General features: G+C 39.5%; 1 protein-coding gene across 1 annotated transcript in view; it reads left to right on the top strand.

The window, feature by feature from the left end:
• The window catches only part of CRLF3 (cytokine receptor like factor 3), a 37,848-nt gene extending 19,359 nt beyond the window's left edge, over nt 1-18,489 (top strand). Inside the window, exons 5-8 of the mRNA XM_060081020.1 lie at nt 995-1,217; nt 1,908-2,040; nt 16,035-16,147; nt 17,024-18,489. Of these exons, the coding sequence (XP_059937003.1) occupies nt 995-1,217; nt 1,908-2,040; nt 16,035-16,147; nt 17,024-17,280 (726 nt within the window). The 3' untranslated portion in view covers nt 17,281-18,489. The remainder of the gene's footprint in view (nt 1-994; nt 1,218-1,907; nt 2,041-16,034; nt 16,148-17,023) is intronic.

The raw sequence follows: 18,489 nt of genomic DNA, 5'->3' as shown, positions 1-18,489 counted from the left end.
CCCAGAGTATACTTCTACCAGTAGTGTATGTGTTCCTCTTACTCTGCATCCTGACCAATACTTGGCATTGTCAGACTTTATATTTTTGCCAATATGGTATCTCATTGTGGGTTTTGATTATATTTACCATACTACAAATTAGGTTAAATATTTTTATATATTTTTGGCTGCTTCCATTTCTTATTCTCTAGGATGCTTATTCATGTCTTTTGCCCATTTCCCTTATTGGGTGGTTTGTCTTCTATTAATTTTTAAAAAAAATTATTTATTTTACTGTTTTATTTAATTAATTTATTTATTTGGCTGCGTTGGGTCTTCATTGCTGTTTGCAGGCTCTTCTCTGGTTGCAGTGAGTGGGGGCTACTCTTCGTTGCGGTGCACAGACTTCTCATTGTGGTGGCTTCTCTTGTTGCGGAGCACGGGCTCTAGGCTCATGGGCTTCAGTAGTTGTGGCATGTAGGCTCAGTAGTTGTGGTTTGTGGGCTCTAGAGTGCAGGCTCAGTAGTTGTGGCGCACAGGCTTTGTTGCTCCGCAGCATGTGGGATCTTCCCGGACCAGGGCTTGAACCTGTGTCCCTGCATTGGCAGGCAGATTCTTAACCACTGTGCCACCAGGGAAGCCCTGTCTTCTATTAATTTTAAGGAGTCCTTTATATATTTCAGATATTAGCTCTCTCTTGGTTATATGAATAATGTAGTTTTGGGATACTTGTCTTTGAATTTTGAATGTCTTATCTTTGGCATTAATTGTTTAAAAGACATGCCATTACTTCAGAGGAAGCAGATTTTTTTCATATCAGACTGGGGTTATAAAACACATGGTTCAATAAGGGAAATAATAATGGCACGTTTCCTCTGACCTTCCTGAGAAGAGCCCATATTCAGCATGTGGGCCTGTATGCTTGGCCCCAAATGCCCCCATTCAAAGTTCCTAGTAGTGATGCTGAGAGAAGTTATTCTCTGACTTTTACCTAACGTAAAGCCTTTCTCCTCAGGTGGATGACGACTTTACCGCCCAAGATTACAGGCTCCAGTTCCGTAAATGTACTTCCAGTCATTTTGAGGACGTGTATGTAGGCTCTGAAACTGAATTCATAGTATTGCACATAGACCCCAATGTTGATTATCAGTTCAGAGTCTGCGCCCGAGGAGATGGCCGACAGGAGTGGAGTCCTTGGAGTGTCCCCCAGATAGGTCATTCCACGCTGGTGCCTCATGGTATGCCATTGCCTTCTCAGTCCTGAAGCTTAACTGTATGAGTCCACGTATCCTGTGCCAAAGGCAGCACACTGACAACCCTTTTTCCTAAGGATAAACCCTGAATTGATGGAGAATAACATGGAATATGTCTTTTACTTCCTGCTCAAATTACTTCATGTGAATTTTGAGAAATTTTCATTTGTTCTTATCTCCAGAGTCCCCGAATAGTGCCAGGCAGGATTATAAACATCCCTAAAACCAAAGATTTTAAATATTGCATTAGAAGACTGCAATATTTGACCCAAACCTTCAACATATATCTTGATAGAGGCTTTTTCTTAGAAGTCTGATGATCCAAAATTGACCTCTCCTATATAACTTTTTTAAAAGATTTAGAAGAAAAAAAAAGATTTAGACTCAGTTAATTACTTCTTAATCAGGTTGGAATAAGCTCAAACGTGATTTTATTAGGTAAGAGGTAACACTTATTTGATCTTCCTTGCCAGAAATGTGTAGGAAGAGACTAAAATCTTTCTTGTGATTTGTAGAATTGACCATGACACCCTGTCACTGAATTTTTCCTTTCATTGAACTTGCCCATGAACCCTAAGTAGCGTCTTCCACTTCCAAGTTTTATTTAATGTGTCTGTGTTGAAGATATTCCCCAAAAGATTCTAACAATTTACAATATCTTTGCTTTTTAAAAAGAGTGGACAGCTGGCTTTGAGGGGTACAGTCTGAGCAGTCGAAGAAACATAGCGCTTCGGAATGATGCTGAATCGTCCGGTGTTCTCTACTCCAGCGCTCCCACTTACTTCTGTGGGCAGACATTAACATTCAGGCAAGTGGATATTAAAAGATCTGTCTGTCATGCCTTAGGCAGTAAGTGAAGTGCACAGAGCATCCATGAGCTTCGGATCAAAACAGTCCTGAGTTTATTCCGTCATTTCTAGGTAGTGTTACTTTGGAGCAATTTCCTTATTTCTCTTTGCTTCACTTTTCTCGTATGTATTCACAGGGTTATTATGAGCATGAACTGAGATAATGGGTATAAAATGCCTTGCTTCCGCCTGATACATAGTGTGTGTTCACTGTGTTTACATCTTCTTTCTTCTTGGTAAATAGAATACCTCTCAAAAATCAATCTTAAGCGTTCAGAGGTCCCCAGTTTTTTTTTTTTTTCTTTGTGAATTAGTAAGAGCAAGTATCTGTGAGAGACAACCTATCAGAGTAAACATGCTATATATATAGTCTCTATAAAATAAAATTGAAAGCATGCCTCTCCTGCCGCCAATTAATTTTCTATTTCTTCATCCATTTCTTCCTGTATTAGAAAAATTTTCTTGTTTTCATGTTGTCTGAGATGTATTCTCTGTGGTCCTATTTCTAATATCTTTTTTTTTTTTTTTTTTTTTTTTGCGGTACGCGGGCCTCTCACTGTTGTGGCCTCTCCCGTTGCGGAGCACAGGCTCCGGACGCGCAGGCTCAGCGGCCATGGCTCATGGGCCCAGCCGCTCCGCGGCATGTGGGATCTTCCCGGACCGGGGCACGAACCCGTGTCCCCTGCATCGGCAGGCGGACTCTCAACCACGGCGCCACCAGGGAAGCCCTAGGCGCTTCTTCTTGTGTTTCCTCTTCTCCTCTTCTGGAGAGGGATGAAGGAGATCCTTTGCGAGAGGCATGTTCTCGTGGGGAGGTCGTCACCATCAGAAACCTTGTCTCATTTTTGACAACTCCTCTCACCCCTTACGTTATGAAAAAAGAATAACTTAATAACCAGAAAAAACTAACAGAGGAATGAGGAGTCTGGTACCTAACATCTATTTAATTATTCCCCAGGTAATCAGGAGTTTTCTGTACTAACAAACCTCTTCTCTGCTGATGTCCCTTGTTTATAGAAATAACTCCCATTCGTGAGTCTGCTGAGAACAGGGTACTTCTGTATAATGATAGGACTTCCTGAGTTAACAGATGCAGGCCAGATACCTCAGATCATAATAAGAATAATAATCATAGTATTACTAATTGCAGTTAATATTTAAGTTGCATTTACTATGTGCCAGGTACTGTTCTAAGCACTTTACTTATATTAACTCATTTGATTCTCACAATAACCCAATGAAATAGGTGTAGTTACCCATTTTAGGGATGAAGATACTGAGGCACAGAGAAGTGAAGTCATTTACCCAGTGTCACGTAACTAGTAAGTGGCAAAGCTAGGATTTAAACCCAGTCTGGCTCCAGTAATTTTAACCACTGGTCTGTATTGCTTCTCATTTGTCTTTTTTCATGGGACAGTAAACATGATTTGAGTTAGTGTGGAAATGTATAGTTTCTCCACTACTGTATCCTCAGCTCTTTTCCTTTTCTCTCTTCTATGATTTTTATCCCTGGGTGATGGTGATCTGATGCTCTTTTTACTTTTAGCTTCTCCCTCTGTGAACACAGGGGAAGGGCCGATAGATGACCTACTTAGGTTTGTTTCTTAAGTCATTCAATAAATGTTTATAGGTTTGTTTCTTAAGTCATTCAATAAATGTTTATAGATTATGACATTGGAAATTACACACATTGATTTAAACCCACGTACTGTCTGTGGACTGTGGCCTGACACTTAGTCGGCCTCAATAAACCATTAGTTCCTCCCTCCTCCTCCAAAGGGGTCCCCCTTGGTAGGGTGATTAACTGAAACTTATTTAAGCTCAGTATTATCTTAGCCAGACCGTTGCATTTTTGTCATTTTTCCTTTGAATGTGGATTGAAAATGTTTTCTCTCCTTGTTTAAAGGAATTTCAGGCATTGGCAGTTAAGGCAGAGGATGTGAATGGTGTGTTTGTATGGGGCACCTTCATGCATGGGGTTGGGGGCAGATAGGCCTGCTTGAATCAAGGTAAACTTTATTCAGCTTTTTGAGGGCCTCATAGTCAGAAGGGAGATTATACTCCTGCAGGCCCTGCCCTGTTGCTCAGCCCAGTCGATCCCTGCTGAAGTTTCTGGAATGCTTAGAACTGCTGACACCAAAGGAACCTGTTATTGGCCGGCTTTTAACAGTCTCTAGAGCCCAGTCTCATGTGGTGCCCGGGTCTGCTAGCAACCTCCCCCTTCCAGGCCTCTCCCTGATTTCCTGTCTTGAACATTCCTGCTTTCCCTTGCTTCTAAGATTTCCCAATTTTACTATTTTTTAAACCATATTTTTCTCTCTGTTTATGAGTCTGTTTCTGTTTTGTAGATAGGCTCATTTGTACCGTATTTTAGATTCCACATATAAGTGATATCATATTAAACCCTAGCTTTTAGTTTGTAGAGGGAGGATTGCATGAAGTCAGGGAGACATATCTGCTTTGGGATGTTCACATATAATAGCTATTCCTCCTAGATAACCTAAGGAATATTCCTTAGACTTTTTTTTCCTGTCCATATCCTTCTGCCTTAAACTGCTTTTCTAAAATGTAAGGACAGTTCTGCTCGCCTGTGGTCTGTGTGAATGATGCTGATTGTTTCATACAGCCCTGTTCCATTCAGATGGTACTTACAGTACTTGGTATCGTTGGGAATGCAAAGTTTAAGAAAAAGAGAAAACTAGAATCTTATCTAACCATAGAATAGGCAGTTTATAAAGTATAAGAAAGATCCTGACTGCTGTGGAATATAGAAGAAGGAAGAGTTACTTCTAGATGAGGGGTTGGTGAAGGCTTTATCTCAGGTAGGGCTGAAAAGGAAAGTTCAGGTAGAGAAACAAAGCAAGAACCAAAGATGTGGAGGAGAAAAAAATATAAAGAACAGGAAGTAATGAGTGTGAATGGGTTTTATAGAGATGAGAGTATAGTCAGAACCCCAGAAAAGTACGACATTCTTGTGGACAGTCTGTGTATATATTTATTTCTTTTTCAATTTCTCAAAGACTTGCCCCATCGGAGCTCACTTGTGCCCACTTATAAGGAGGACATTTGATACCACATACAGAGGTCTTTTTCTTTTTTCCTTTTTCCAACAAAAGTCTTCACCAAGTAAAACCAAGTCAGGTTCACATTTCATAGTCTTGGGAGTCATGCTCTGCATTTGACTTTTCATGAATTCACGAGTTGAGCTAGGCTACAAAACCAGCTCACATTTGTCGAACCTTACTGTGTGTTACTTCTTAAGTATTGAGTTAACGTCTATAAATCCTCATTACATGCTCAGGAGGTAGACACATTTTATAGATGAGGAAACTGAGATGTAAAATGATTAAACCACCTGCCTGAGGTTGTACAGATTCTTTTTTTTTTTTTTTTTTTTGCGGTACGCGGGCCTCTCACTGCTGTGGCCCCTCCCGTTGCGGAGCACAGGCTCCGGACGCACAGGCCCAGCGGCCATGGCTTACGGGCCCAGTCGCTCCGCGGCATGTGGGATCTTCCCAGACCAGGGCACGAACCCGTGTCCCCTGCATTGGCAGGCGGACTCTCAACCACTGTGCCACCAGGGAAGCCCCAGATTCTTAATAGTAATGCTGAGATTCAAATCCTAGCAGTCTAGCCCTGTAGGACTCTGCTTAGACTTAGAGTGAGTTGGAAGGCCATTGGAGGACATTGAGCAAATGAATGATGGGATCTGACGTATGTTTTACAAGACATTTTGGCTGCTGGGTGGAAAATAGTCTGTACAGCGGTACAGGCTGGAAGGAGACCATTTAGGAGGCTGGAGAGGAGAAGCAAAAATATTACCAGAAATGAAGGGAAAGCTGTATTCAGAATTCCAGTATTAATCTTGGTGACGGCTAATGGTGGCTTGGACCAGGATGGAGCAGTTGAGGTAATGATAAGTGGTCAGAATCTGGATTTATTTTGAAGGAAGAATTGACGGGATTTATTGACAGGTTGGTTGTGATGTATGAAAAAGGAGTCAAGTGTAACCTCAGGATCTTTGGACTAAGTAACTTAGGGTAGAATTGTCATTTACTGAGGTAGGTAAGGCCTTATGAGGAGCCTATTTATGGGTGAATATCAGTTCTTTCACAGATTAATTTGAGTTCCTTATTAGACATATAAGTCAAAATGTGGGATAGACAGTCAGATATACAAATCGGGAGTTCAGTGGAAAAGACCAGACTGGAGATATTAATTTGAGAGTTTTTAACGTACAGATGTATGTTTAGAGCTGTGAGACTGCATGAGATTAGCCAGGGAATGAGTATAGGGAGAGGACACTGGAGAACTCTTAACATTTAGCTTTTGGGGAGGAAAGAATCAGCAAAGGATTCTGAGGAGGAGTAGCAAGTGAGGTAGATGGGAAAAGTGAGAAAATGTGGTGTCCTTGAAGCCAAGCAAAGGAAGTGTTTCCAAGAGGAAGTAGCGATCAATTATGTCAAATGTTGCTGACCCAACAGATAAGAAAAGGACTGAGAATTGACCTTCGGGTTTGCAGCGTGGACATGGATTGGTGACCCTGACATGAACAGTTTCAGGGGAGCTGTGGTGGAGGGAAGCTTGATTAGAGTGGGTTCAAAAGAGAGATGGGATCTTTGGGGACCAGTAGATGCATAGTTGCACCATAGTTCTGAATTTTTCCACTACTGGAAACTTTTTGGAGAAATAAAGAGGTGGGGAGTAGGGACCCATAAGTACTTTTTCAACAGAACTAAGAAATACAGAAAACTCAAATTCCAAATCAGCTGTAAAGGCCCCCTAAGACACATCTAGGCTGGAAATCATGAGTTTGCTGGCCAGTCTCAGAAATCTCCAAATATTCAGTCCCAGAAGGAGAAGACTCTACCCTAAGGCTATAAACAGGGCCAGGACTGAACAGTGCTTGAGTGTTCTTGAGGAAGCAGAGAGAAAAGGTGGGAAAAATGTCCAGGGGAGTCACAGTGCATCATCTTAGGAAGCAAGGGACTGTGTCCCTTGGTGACAGTGGAGAGTAGTTTATAAGCAGCCTTTGAAGAGAACTGAGGTCTGGCAATAGAAGCTCTTTTGAACCAGATTAGGTTTTGAGTGTCAAAGGAGATGTGGCTTCACAGAAGAGCCATATTATAAGGCAGTACCTTCCTATAGCAATGGGGGACAGGCTGTAGAGCTGTAAATCTGAAAGTCACCCTTCATTTAGTTTTTTTTTTTTTTTTTCTGGCCACACTGAGTGGCATGTGGGATCTTGGTTCCACAACCAGGGATCAAACCCAGGCCCACAGCAGTGAAAGCACTGAGTCCTAACCATTGGACTTGCAGGGAATTGCCATCTTCATTTAGTTTTTTAAAAAATGGCTTCCATCAGTGTTTTGCAATTTTTTTCTTGTCTTATTACACTGGCTAGGAAGTATAATTTTGAATAGCAGTGTTGAAAGCAGACCTCCTTGTCTTATTCCAGATCTTAGCCGGAATATATTCAGTCTTTCACATTAAGTATGATGCTAGCTGTAGGGTGTTTTTGTAGACACCCTCTATCAGGTTAAGGAAGTTCCCTTCTATTCTTAGTTTGCTGAGAGTTTTATCTATAAATGGATGTTTAATTTTGTCAACTTATTTTTATATATCAAGATAATCATATGGTTTTTCTTCTGTTGATATGGCTACAATGATAGATTTTTTAACATTGGATCAGCTTTGCATTCCCATGAGAAACCCCACTTGACCATGTATTATTCTTTATATATGTTGCTAAATTTAACTTTTATATTTTTTTTGAGGATTTTTATGTCTTTTCAGAAGAGAGATATCTGTCTGTTTTTTCTTATGATGTCTTTGGTATCAGGGTAATTGCTAGCCTCATAAAGTGAGGTGGGAAGTATTTCTTCCTCTTATATTTCTCAGAACTGTTTGTGAGAATTGGTATTATTTCTTAAATGTTTGGTAGAGTTCACCAATGAATTCGCTATCCTATAATTTTTTTTGTTGGAAGATTTTCAATTTTATAATAGATATAAGACTATCAGTTTCATTTTAAGAGAGGATAAAAGCTATTTTAGGATTTGTATAGTAAGGAGTATATTTCTGTATCAAAAATCCTTGTTTACTATGACTTGATAAGGCATCCCTTCCTTTTCTTTCTTTTTCCTGACAAGTCAAGCTGTGCTATGACTCTCTTTTTTGACATATGGCTTATTCTTTATTCCTTGGGCTAGTTTCCTGTTAGTGACACAGGCCAACTAGCTGTGTTCCTGGAAGCACTTGCAGTCTTCCCAGCAGTGTGTGAGGGTCCTGACTGATGTCATTGCATCCTTGTCAGTATTAAGTATTACTGTTTTTACCTAATTTGTAGCTGTAGGACATAATAACATTTTCATTTTCTTTCTTATATTTATCATAAAGTTGGATATTTTTCATAATATATTATGATATATTAGCCAAGCAACTGAATTTTTGGATCTTTGCTCCAGGTGTTCATTGTGAGAAGAAGGAAGTTTGAGATTATATGAGAATTTGCCACTTAAATCCAGTCAGTTAGCCAAAGTGCCAGAGTAGTAGGAATAGATTAGCTTTCTTTCTGCCATCGAAATTTTTCCTTTTTGTTCTGAACCATGTTCTTTCTCAGAATACTTTACCTTTGAGAAAAATTATCACCTAGAACTTTCTACATGACTATGCAATGGATGCGTTCTTACCAACTTGTGCATAAATTGATTTTTTTAATTAATTGTATCTCCGAGGTCACTGTACCCTATTATGAATTATTTTGTATACCATTTTTCTTTTTTTATATACTTTTTATATTTGGATGATTTATGGCAGAGTTTCTTATAGGACTTGTTTATGTGAGAGAACCACTTGGGTAGTTTTTTAGGAAATAATGTCCTGACTACTTGTCTTGCAATTTAAAAATTCAAAGATTTTAGGGACTTACCTGGCGGGAAGTCCAGTGGTTAGGACTTGAAGCTTTCACTGCCGGGTCCCCAGGTTCAATCCCTGGTCAGGGAATTAAGATCCCACAAGCCGTGCAGTGTGGCCAAAGGGGGGAAAAATTAAAAGATTTTAAACTTCCATTCTATTTCTTAATGAGCTGTGAAAACACTTCTGTGTTAAGGCAAATTAGCTCTTTACTTTCGTGGTTCATTTTATATTCAGAGAAACTTTTATAAGCTTTTAATGCCAGGCTTGTCTTATTTATCAAATGCTGTCTTCAAGTAAGATGATTTTAGGAACAATTTTGTGATTTATTCAAATAAGGAGTTTTTTTCCCTTCTTCCCAGGATTTTAGTTAATTTCAAGAAATTTTACTTGCATTATTTATTTAAAAAGTTTAATCACAGAAAAAAACGTGCACTTGCAATGAGCTAGCCAAACTCAAGGTTGAGAGCACAGTCCTCCAAAAGATTGCCCTCACTTCAGATACCAGCTGCAAGTTCAGGGGTCCCCAGGGTCAACGCTCAGGTTTTATAATTTGCTAGGATGACTCACAGAACTTAAGAAAGCACTTCACTGGACTTCCCTGGTGGTCGGGTGGTTAAGACTCTGCTCTCCAATGCAGGAGGCTCAGGTTTGATCCCTGGTCAGGGAACTAAGAGCCCGCATGCTGCAACTAAAAGAGCCCGCCTGCTGCAACTAAGACCTGGCTCAGCTAAATAAATAAATATTAAAAAGAAAGGGGCTTCCCTGGTGACACAGTGGTTGAGAGTCCGCCTGCCGATGCAGGGGACACAGGTTCGTGCCCCAGTCCGGGAAGATCCCACATGCCGCGGAGTGGCTGGGCCCGTGAGCCATGGCTGCTGAGCCTGCACGTCTGGAGCCTGTGCTCTGCAACGGGAGAGGCCGCAACAGTGAGAGGCCGGCGTACCGCAAAAAAAAAAAGAAAGAAAGAAAGCACTTCACTTATTTTTATTATTATTATTTTTTTACATCTTTATTGGAGTATAATTGCTTTACAATGGTGTGTTAGTTTCTGCTTTATAACAAAGTGAATCAGTTATACATATACATATGTTCCCATAAGCACTTCACTTATGATTACAGTTTTACTATAGCAGAAGGATATATAAATCAGAACCTGCCAAAGGGAGGAACTCATAGTGTGAGATCTGGGAGGATTCCAAAGACAAAGCATACATCTCAGGGATGCAAGGCCTTTTGGCATGACAGTACTCAGAGTATTATGAACCAGGAAAGCTCACTCAAGCTTTGGTGTCCAGAGTTTTTATTGGGATTTTATTGTGGAGGCATGGTTGGTGAAAGCATTCCCCACTTAACTCAATATCCACCTCCCCTGCCCTCCTAGGAGAACGGGCTGACATCATGTAGCTCAAAGCCTCAACCCTGTAATCACATGATTGGTCTTTCTGGGGTGGTCTGTTCCCATCCTGAGTCATCTTGTTAGCATGAACTATCTAGGGGCCCACCTTGAGCACCTCATTAGCATAAACTATCAAATGTGGTCTGAGGGACCCACCATGAATAACAGAGACACTCCTATCACTTGGGAAATTGCAGTGGTTTAAAGGTTACCTCCCAGGATCAAGCCAAATTTTTCATTACACAATACTAAAACAAGTAACTGCTGTCCTCCATCTATAATTAATAATATTAGCAGGTTTTTATTTTTTAGGAAACAACATTAGGGATGTTAGGGATAAAATTCAGGTATCTTGTGTTTCCCACATCTCTCTCTCTATGTATATATTTATCCATTAGTATTTTGTGTATTTTTAATATCTTTATAAACATGATTTCAGACTTAACAGAAGAATTGCAAGAATAGTACAGAGAATTCCCAAATACCTTTCACCCAGATGCCTCAATATTTGCTTCATCATTTTTCTCGCTACCTTTTTTTTTTTCTTTTGACTGCACCACGTGGCATGCGGGATCTTCCCCAACCAGGGATTGAACCCATGCCCCCTGCAGTGGAAGCATGGATTCTTAGCCACTGGACCACCAGGGAAGTCCTCTACTTTTTCTTCCCAAATCATTTTCAGTGAGTGTTTTGTAAAAAGAGATTATCAAAATCAGAAAATTAACATTGATATACTATTATCTAACCTACAGACCTTACCAGATTTAGTTGTCCCAATTAATGTCCTTTGCAGAAAAAAAAGATCTTGGATCATGTGTTATATTCATTTGTTATGTCTCTTTTAATCTGGAACAGTTTCTCTGTCCCTTTTAAATTTTATGATATTGGCATTTTTTAAGAGTACAGGTCTGGTATTTTATAGAATATCCCTCAATTTGGGTTTGTCTGTTTCCTGGTGGTTAGATTCAGGTTATGCATCTTCAGCAGAAATATTATAGAAGTAATATTGTGTTCTTCTCAGTGCCTTGAATTCTTTTGTATATATACCCAGAAGTGGGATTGCTGGATCATGTGGTGGTTCTATTTTTAATTTTGTGAAGAACCTCCATACTGTTTTACATAGTGGCTGAACAAATTTACATTCTCACCAACAGTGCTGGCCCTTCGTTTAGGATTTTTACATCTATTGTCAGCAGAGTTGTTGGCCTGTAGTTTTGTTTTCTTGTAGTGTCTTTCTCTGACTTCGGTTTCAGGATAATGTTAGCCTCATAAAATAAGTTTGGAAGTATTCCCTCCTCTTTAGTTTTTTTTGAAGAGTTTGAGAAAGTTTGTTATTTATTCTTCTTTAATCATTTGGTAGAATTCACCAGTGAGGCCACTTGGTCCTGGGCTGTTTACTGATGGTCCTGGGATGTTGTTGATTACTGATCCAATCTACTTTCTAGTTGTAAGTCTGTTTAGATTTGCTGTTTCTTTTTTTTTTTTTTTTTTTTTGCTGTACGCGGGCCTCTCACTGCTGTGGCCTCTCCCGTTGCGGAGCACAGGCTCCGGACACACAGGCTCCGCGGCCATGGCTCGCGGGCCCAGCCGCTCCGCGGCATGTGGGATCTTCCGGGATCAGGGCACGAACCCGTGTCCCCTGCATCGGCAGGCGGACTCTCAACCACTGCGCCACCAGGGAAGCCCCTGCTGTTTCTTTATGATTCAGTCTTGGTAGGTTGTATATTCATAGAAATTTATCCGTTTCTTCTAGATTATCCAATTTCCTAGTATATATTATTCATACGCTTCTTATAATCCTTTTTATTTCTCTGGCATTGGTTGTAATGTATCCTCTTTCATTTCTGACTTTATTTGTACGTTATCTTTCTTTTTCTTAGTTAATCTAGCTAAGTCTATCAATTTTGTTGCTCATTTCAAAAAACCAATGTAGTTTGGTTGATTTTTTTCTTTTTTCTTTTTTTAAAATAAATTATTTATTTATTTATTTATTTATGGCTGCATTGGGCCTTCGTTGCTGTGTGCAGGCTTTCTCTAGTTGTGGCGAGTGGGGGCTACTCTTCGTTGTGGTGCCCAGACTTCTCATTGCAGTGGCTTCTCTTGTTGCAGAGCACGGGCTCTAGGCACGTGGGCTTCAGTAGTTGTGGTGCGTGGGCTCAGTAGTTGTGGCTCGCAGGCTCTAGAGTGCAGGCTCAGTAGTTACGGTGCACGGGCTTAGTTGCTCCGTGGCATGTGGGATCTTCCCGGACCAGGGCTCGAACCCGTCTCCTGCATTGGCAGGCAGATTCTTAACCACTGCACCACCAGGGAAGCCCATGTTTCACTGATTTTTTCATAATGATGTGCTTTGATTCCTTTCTTGTGTTCTTTAGTGTATCTTCTATGAGTATTTTCTTTGTAGTTATCCTAGGGCTTACATAAAACATCTTGTAGTTATAACAATCTATTTTAAGCTGACAGCAACTTAGCATCAATTGAATACATATACTCAACACTTTTACTTCTTCCTCCTCCACACTTATTATTGATGTCACAAATTACATAGTTTTTATATTATGTATTCATTGACATATTTTTATAGTTATATTTTTTACACTTTTGTCTTTTAATTTCTACACCAAAATTAAAAGCGATTTATGTACCACTGTTAAAGTATTACAGTATTTATTTGCCTATATATTTACTTTTACCAGTGAGCTTTATATTTTCACATACTTTCATGTTGTGTTTAGTGTCTTGTTGTTTTAACTTGAAGAACTCCTTCTAGCGTTTCTTATAAGGCAGGTTTAGTGGTGTGAACTCCCTCAGCTATTGTTTATGTAGGAATGTGTTTATTTTTTCCTCATTTTTAAAGGACAGTTTTGCTGAATATTGTATTTTTGGTTGGTAGGTTTTTTTCTTTAAGGACTTTGAATATATCATCTCACTCCTTTCTGGCCTGTAAGATTTCTCCTTAGAAATACACTGTTAGTCTTATGTGAGTTCCATTGTACATGACAAGTCACTTTTCTCTTGCTATTTTCGAAATTCTCAGTCTTTGACTTTTGACAGTTTGATTGTAATGAGTTTCAGTGTGATTCCTTTCTTCCAAAGAGGTTCATCCTCTTTTAGGCTTCTTGAATCTGAAAGTCCATTTCCTTCCCCAAATTAGGGGAATTTTTAGCCAATGTTTCTTTAAACATTCTGCCCCTTTTCCTCTCTCTTCTCTCCTAAGTCTCTTAGAATTTCTTCACTCGCATTCTTTTTTCCTTTTGTTCTTCAGATTGGGTTATTTCAAACGACCTGTCTTCAAGTTTGATGTTTCTTTCTTCTGCTTAAGTGTGATATTGAATTCCTCTCATGAACTTTTCAGTTATTATATTCTTCAGTTCCAAAATGTGTTTAGTTATTTTAAAAATTTTCTGTCTCTGTATGTTTTCTAACTTTGTTCATGCCTCGTTTTCTTGAGCCTGTAGAGCATCTTTATGATGGATATTTTGAATTGTCTGTCAGATAATTCATATACCTCTATTTCATTAGGATAATTTTCTGAAGATCTTTTCCTTTTTTTTTTTTTTTTTTTTGTCTGAGCCAGGTTTCCCTGTTTCTTCATGTTTCATAATTTTGTGTTGGGATCTGCACATATGGAAAAACAGCCACCTTTCCAAATCTTTATGGCCTTGCTTCATACAGGAGAAGACCCTCACACATGAGCCCAGCTAAAGATCCGGGGGGCCTCTGAAACCTTTGCTGGCGGGATGTGACTTCTCTGGGCTTGTGTGTGCAATTTCTCAATTAGAGAGCCTTGATGGTTTTTTTAGAGGCTCATAATCTTTTGCTCCCTCTGGTGCCTGTTTGTGGCACTGCAAGTTCTCTGGTGCTACAGCAGCAGGGTGCCTTTGCTCTCCCTTGGAATCAGGGGCCACCAGGCATCCAGAGTATGCTGGCTCCCCATGAGGTGAGACAGATACCATTCCCTTGAGCAGCCCTGTGAAAAGCTAGCACACCAGAAGCAAATTTTCCTCTTCTCCTCCCCTCCCATGCCAAATTGCACTGCCTGCAGGATGCCACCCCTCACTTTTCTTTGGTCTTTGCAGCATTCAGGCAGGCATCCATGCTATGCCAGTTCTGTCAGTGCTCCAAATGAGGCATGTCAGAAACCCGTCCTTCAGGCAACCTTCCAAAGAGCTAGAATGCTGGAGGCACACTCCACTCCTGTGATTCCTTTCTGAAGGAAAAGTCAGGAGTTGGGCTGTTCTTGCCTGGCACCAAACTGTGGTAGCTTGGAAGAGGGGTTGACGTGGGGCAAGTGAAATTGCTCTTCTTATCCATTTCAGTGCAGCTGTTTTCAGCTTTGTGCTCCTTTGGGACTTTTTAACTGGATTCTGGAAACCTCATAAAGGTATTTTGGTCTGTATATCGTTTTGAAAGTGGTGTTTCTGTTGTAGAATGAGTCCTAGGACATACAATTCTGCTGTATTTGCTGACATCGTACTCCTCCTCCCCATACTTCTTTATGCTGCTGGTTTAGAAGTGAAATGACTTAAGAAACCCACCCACATGTTTATTATGAACCTGTATGTTTGCCACTTTACAAAGAAAAATATTTTGAGGCCACGTTGAGTATAAATAATTTCATCTTCCCTTGATAAATCTACATTCTGCTCCTTACTAATTTTTCTTTTCCTGTCCTTGCAAAGTCTGGCTTTCTGGAATGCAGGGAAAGATGACCCTGGTAATAGGGATGTAGATTGACCTTTATATCTAAGTTTCCCATTTCTAGAGTACGTGATGATGTTTTTTTTGTTGTTTTTTTTTTTTTGCGGTACGCGGGCCTCTCACTGTTGGGGCCTCTCCCATTGTGGAGCACAGGCTCCGGACGTGCAGGCTCAGCGGCCATGGCTCACGGGCCCAGCCGCTCCGCAACATGTGGGATCCTCGCGGACCGGGGCACGAACCCGTGTCCCCTGCATCGGCAGGTGGACTCTCAACCACTGCGCCACCAGGGAAGCCCGATGATGTATTATTTGAGACTAAAACACAAAAGGAAATGCTTCAACTTTCTATGTATGAAGTTCTGCAACCAAAATATGTCCATAACTATATTATCCTCTTTTTAAAAAGATGATAATGTCTGTTTTTAAATTCGTGATAAATGGTAATCTAATCATTGCATAGACTCTCATACTGAAGGTTTAGGTGATGGCAGTAATGGTCACATTCATTATAATGGCAAATATGACACATTTTCTATACGTCTAGAGCCAGAACATAGAATAGAAATGTGCTCTCATAGTTATAGTTAATGTAGACTCTGCAGTCAGAATGCCTGAGTTCATGTCCTAGTTCCACCACTCAGCTAGGTGATCAGCATCAGTTTATTTTACCTTATTTTTTCTTTTGTGCCTCAGTTTCCTCAGGTATAAACTGGGTATGATACTAATAGCACCTACATCATGGGTTGTTATGTGAATTGAATGAGATGATTTATAGATAGATAAATAGACACAAAGTTTTTAGAACAGTGCCTGGAATTTAGGAAGTCCTGCCTGAATCATTGTTAGCTATTCTTAAGAGTAATTGTGATGAGATGGCTCTTTTTAAGCATTAGATATCACGTTAAGTAAAAAAGATTAAATGACCTTTCTACCTCATTGACAGAGTTGAAACTGTGGGACAGCCAGACAGAAGAGACAGTATAGGAGTGTGTGCAGAAAAACAGAACGGATATGACTCCCTGCAGCGGGATCAAGCAGTTTGCATTAGTACAAATGGTAAGAGGGAAATTACTGCTATTCTCTTTGAAATCTGTGATTCACTGTAGTAAGATTTGAATCAGTTTCAATATCACACATTTATAGCAGAAGATGAAAAAGTTTAGGTCTTAATGGCATATCTATGTGGCTGCTATGTACCAGGCATTATTCTATACCCTTTAAAAATAATACATTATTTAATCCTTTTAACAGCTTTTTGAAGTGAGGAGTAGTATTATATCCATTTTGTAGTTGATAAAAACAGCCACGGAGAGGTGAAGTAGCTGGCTTAAACTCACAAAGCTTGGAGGTGATTGAGCTGGGATTTTCACCAGGCGGTTTACCCCTGGATTCGGTGTGCCTGGGTGATCTGAATTCAACATAGATTAGACAACATAAATTCGGCATAGATTAGGGAAACGGGGAGAGAGTTTACATCTGTAGTGTTCTTTGGTCCCTTACTTTGCAGTAATCACACTTTTAAAAATCACTACCAAGATGTATTAATATTTTACTGTGTGGGTCAAACAGTAGGTAGCACAAGATCCTTGTTTATTCCATGTGAAACAATCTTGTTGTTCCACAGGATGTAATTTTATAAAGGAGTCAAGTTTCTTTTGATGCCATCCATATGGGAAACTCATGGTCTGTATTTCAAAAGAGTGGAACCCTGGACCAGAAATCTAAAATGTTATTAAAGCTTTAACTTCTTCTTCTGCCTTGGGGATGGGGGTTAATTAACATATTTAACTGCATTATCTTTGACCAGTTGGCATTCCAAAATGTTTTCTTTATCTGAATTAGGAAATTAGCTGTATTACCAATAATCTAGAATCTTGTTTCCGTTCTTAGTTATTGCTCACATAAGAATGACTCTTTACCTTAACATTTTAGGTGCAGTTTTTGTAAATGGAAAAGAAATGACTAATCAGTTGCCCGCAGTTACTTCTGGGTCCACTGTCACATTTGACATTGAAGCTGTGACTCTAGGATCCAGCAATAATAACGAAGGTGGAAACATCAAGCTTCGAGTAACTATTAGCTCAAATAACAGAGAAGTGGTGTTTGATTGGTTGCTCGATCAGTCTTGTGGTTCTCTTTACTTTGGATGCTCGTTTTTCTATCCTGGGTGGAAAGTGTTGGTATTCTAGATTTTCAGATGATTGGCTTTGGGTTTGCAGGGGTTTCACATAGCTTTCCTCAGCCCAGTTCAGTTGTCATTGGTTTAAAAAATGGTTAGATTCATCTCTCAGTTAAGTCATTGGAAACAAATTATTTACTGGATTTATTTTCCAATATCTTAGCAATAAGAGGCGTGAATATTGTGGACAAAACAGTAATGCAGTCCATTTTATTTTTAGCGTAGTGTTAATTGGAATATCACATCACAATAAAAATCAAATTGGCTTTTAAAAGTATGAGGTGATACAGACAGCCCTATGTACCTTTCCACTGTACTTCTTTTTAAAGTTGGCTGTAAGAACACAAAAATGTAACGTTAACATTTTTTTTTATTAAATCTTTATCTTTTAAAGATACAAGGCCATCCAAGACTTTAGAATGAATAGGCAAGAATAGACCAGGTAGAATGTGCCACCATGTATGCTGTAATATACACTCTCTTGTGTGTTCTCCACAGGAGTGTTGAATATGCTCTTCATATTCAGGGATTTGTAAGCAGTATTGAATTTTATCTCATGTTCAGTAATCTTTAAGTCCCCAAAGCATGATAATTTTTGCATTTTTAAAAATTACCGAGCAAATGTCTACAACAGGCAAGGTGTTTTCTTTTGTTCTTTCCTTGCAGTTCAATTCACGATAGGTTAGAGGGTTTTTACAGGGTAAAACTACTTATGGAAGTAGTATGCACAGCAGTGTTAGCCATGTCCCATGTTTGAAATATGCACAGGTGCATATCCAGCCTCAGTGACGTGCATGTTGTTCTTCCTAGGGTCTGAGCTGCAGTCCAGTTTCATGTCAGCTTCATAAATGGTCTTTTAGTGGACCAAACAAATGTAGGGTAAATACTTGACCTATTTTTTGGAAAACTTAAATTTGTTTAAAATATTTATTTGAAGGACTTAGGATGTAAAAATGATTATCTTGCTATATAACAGCTTAAGATCTTTTTTCTTTAATGTGAATTTTTTTTCATTTTTAACAGAAAAGTGGAAAAGCAAGTTTGATATTTTTGTGAGATAATTTATTTGGGGATTCCAGTTCCCTATTAGACAATCATGACCTTTTCCCCTTGCCTTTTTATAAGTAAGCTGTTTTTCACTTGCTTAGTGACTGTTAAGAAGATGTGCTAGAATGTAGATGCCTCTCGTCCAACTGTCTGAAACAAAATAAAAAACTAA

This window comes from Mesoplodon densirostris, chromosome 18 (genome assembly GCF_025265405.1).
Source record: "Mesoplodon densirostris isolate mMesDen1 chromosome 18, mMesDen1 primary haplotype, whole genome shotgun sequence".
In the NCBI taxonomy this organism is placed as follows: Eukaryota; Metazoa; Chordata; class Mammalia; order Artiodactyla; family Ziphiidae; genus Mesoplodon; species Mesoplodon densirostris.
The sequence above is the reverse complement of the archived record's forward strand: the minus strand, read 5'-3'. Positions and strand labels throughout refer to the sequence as shown.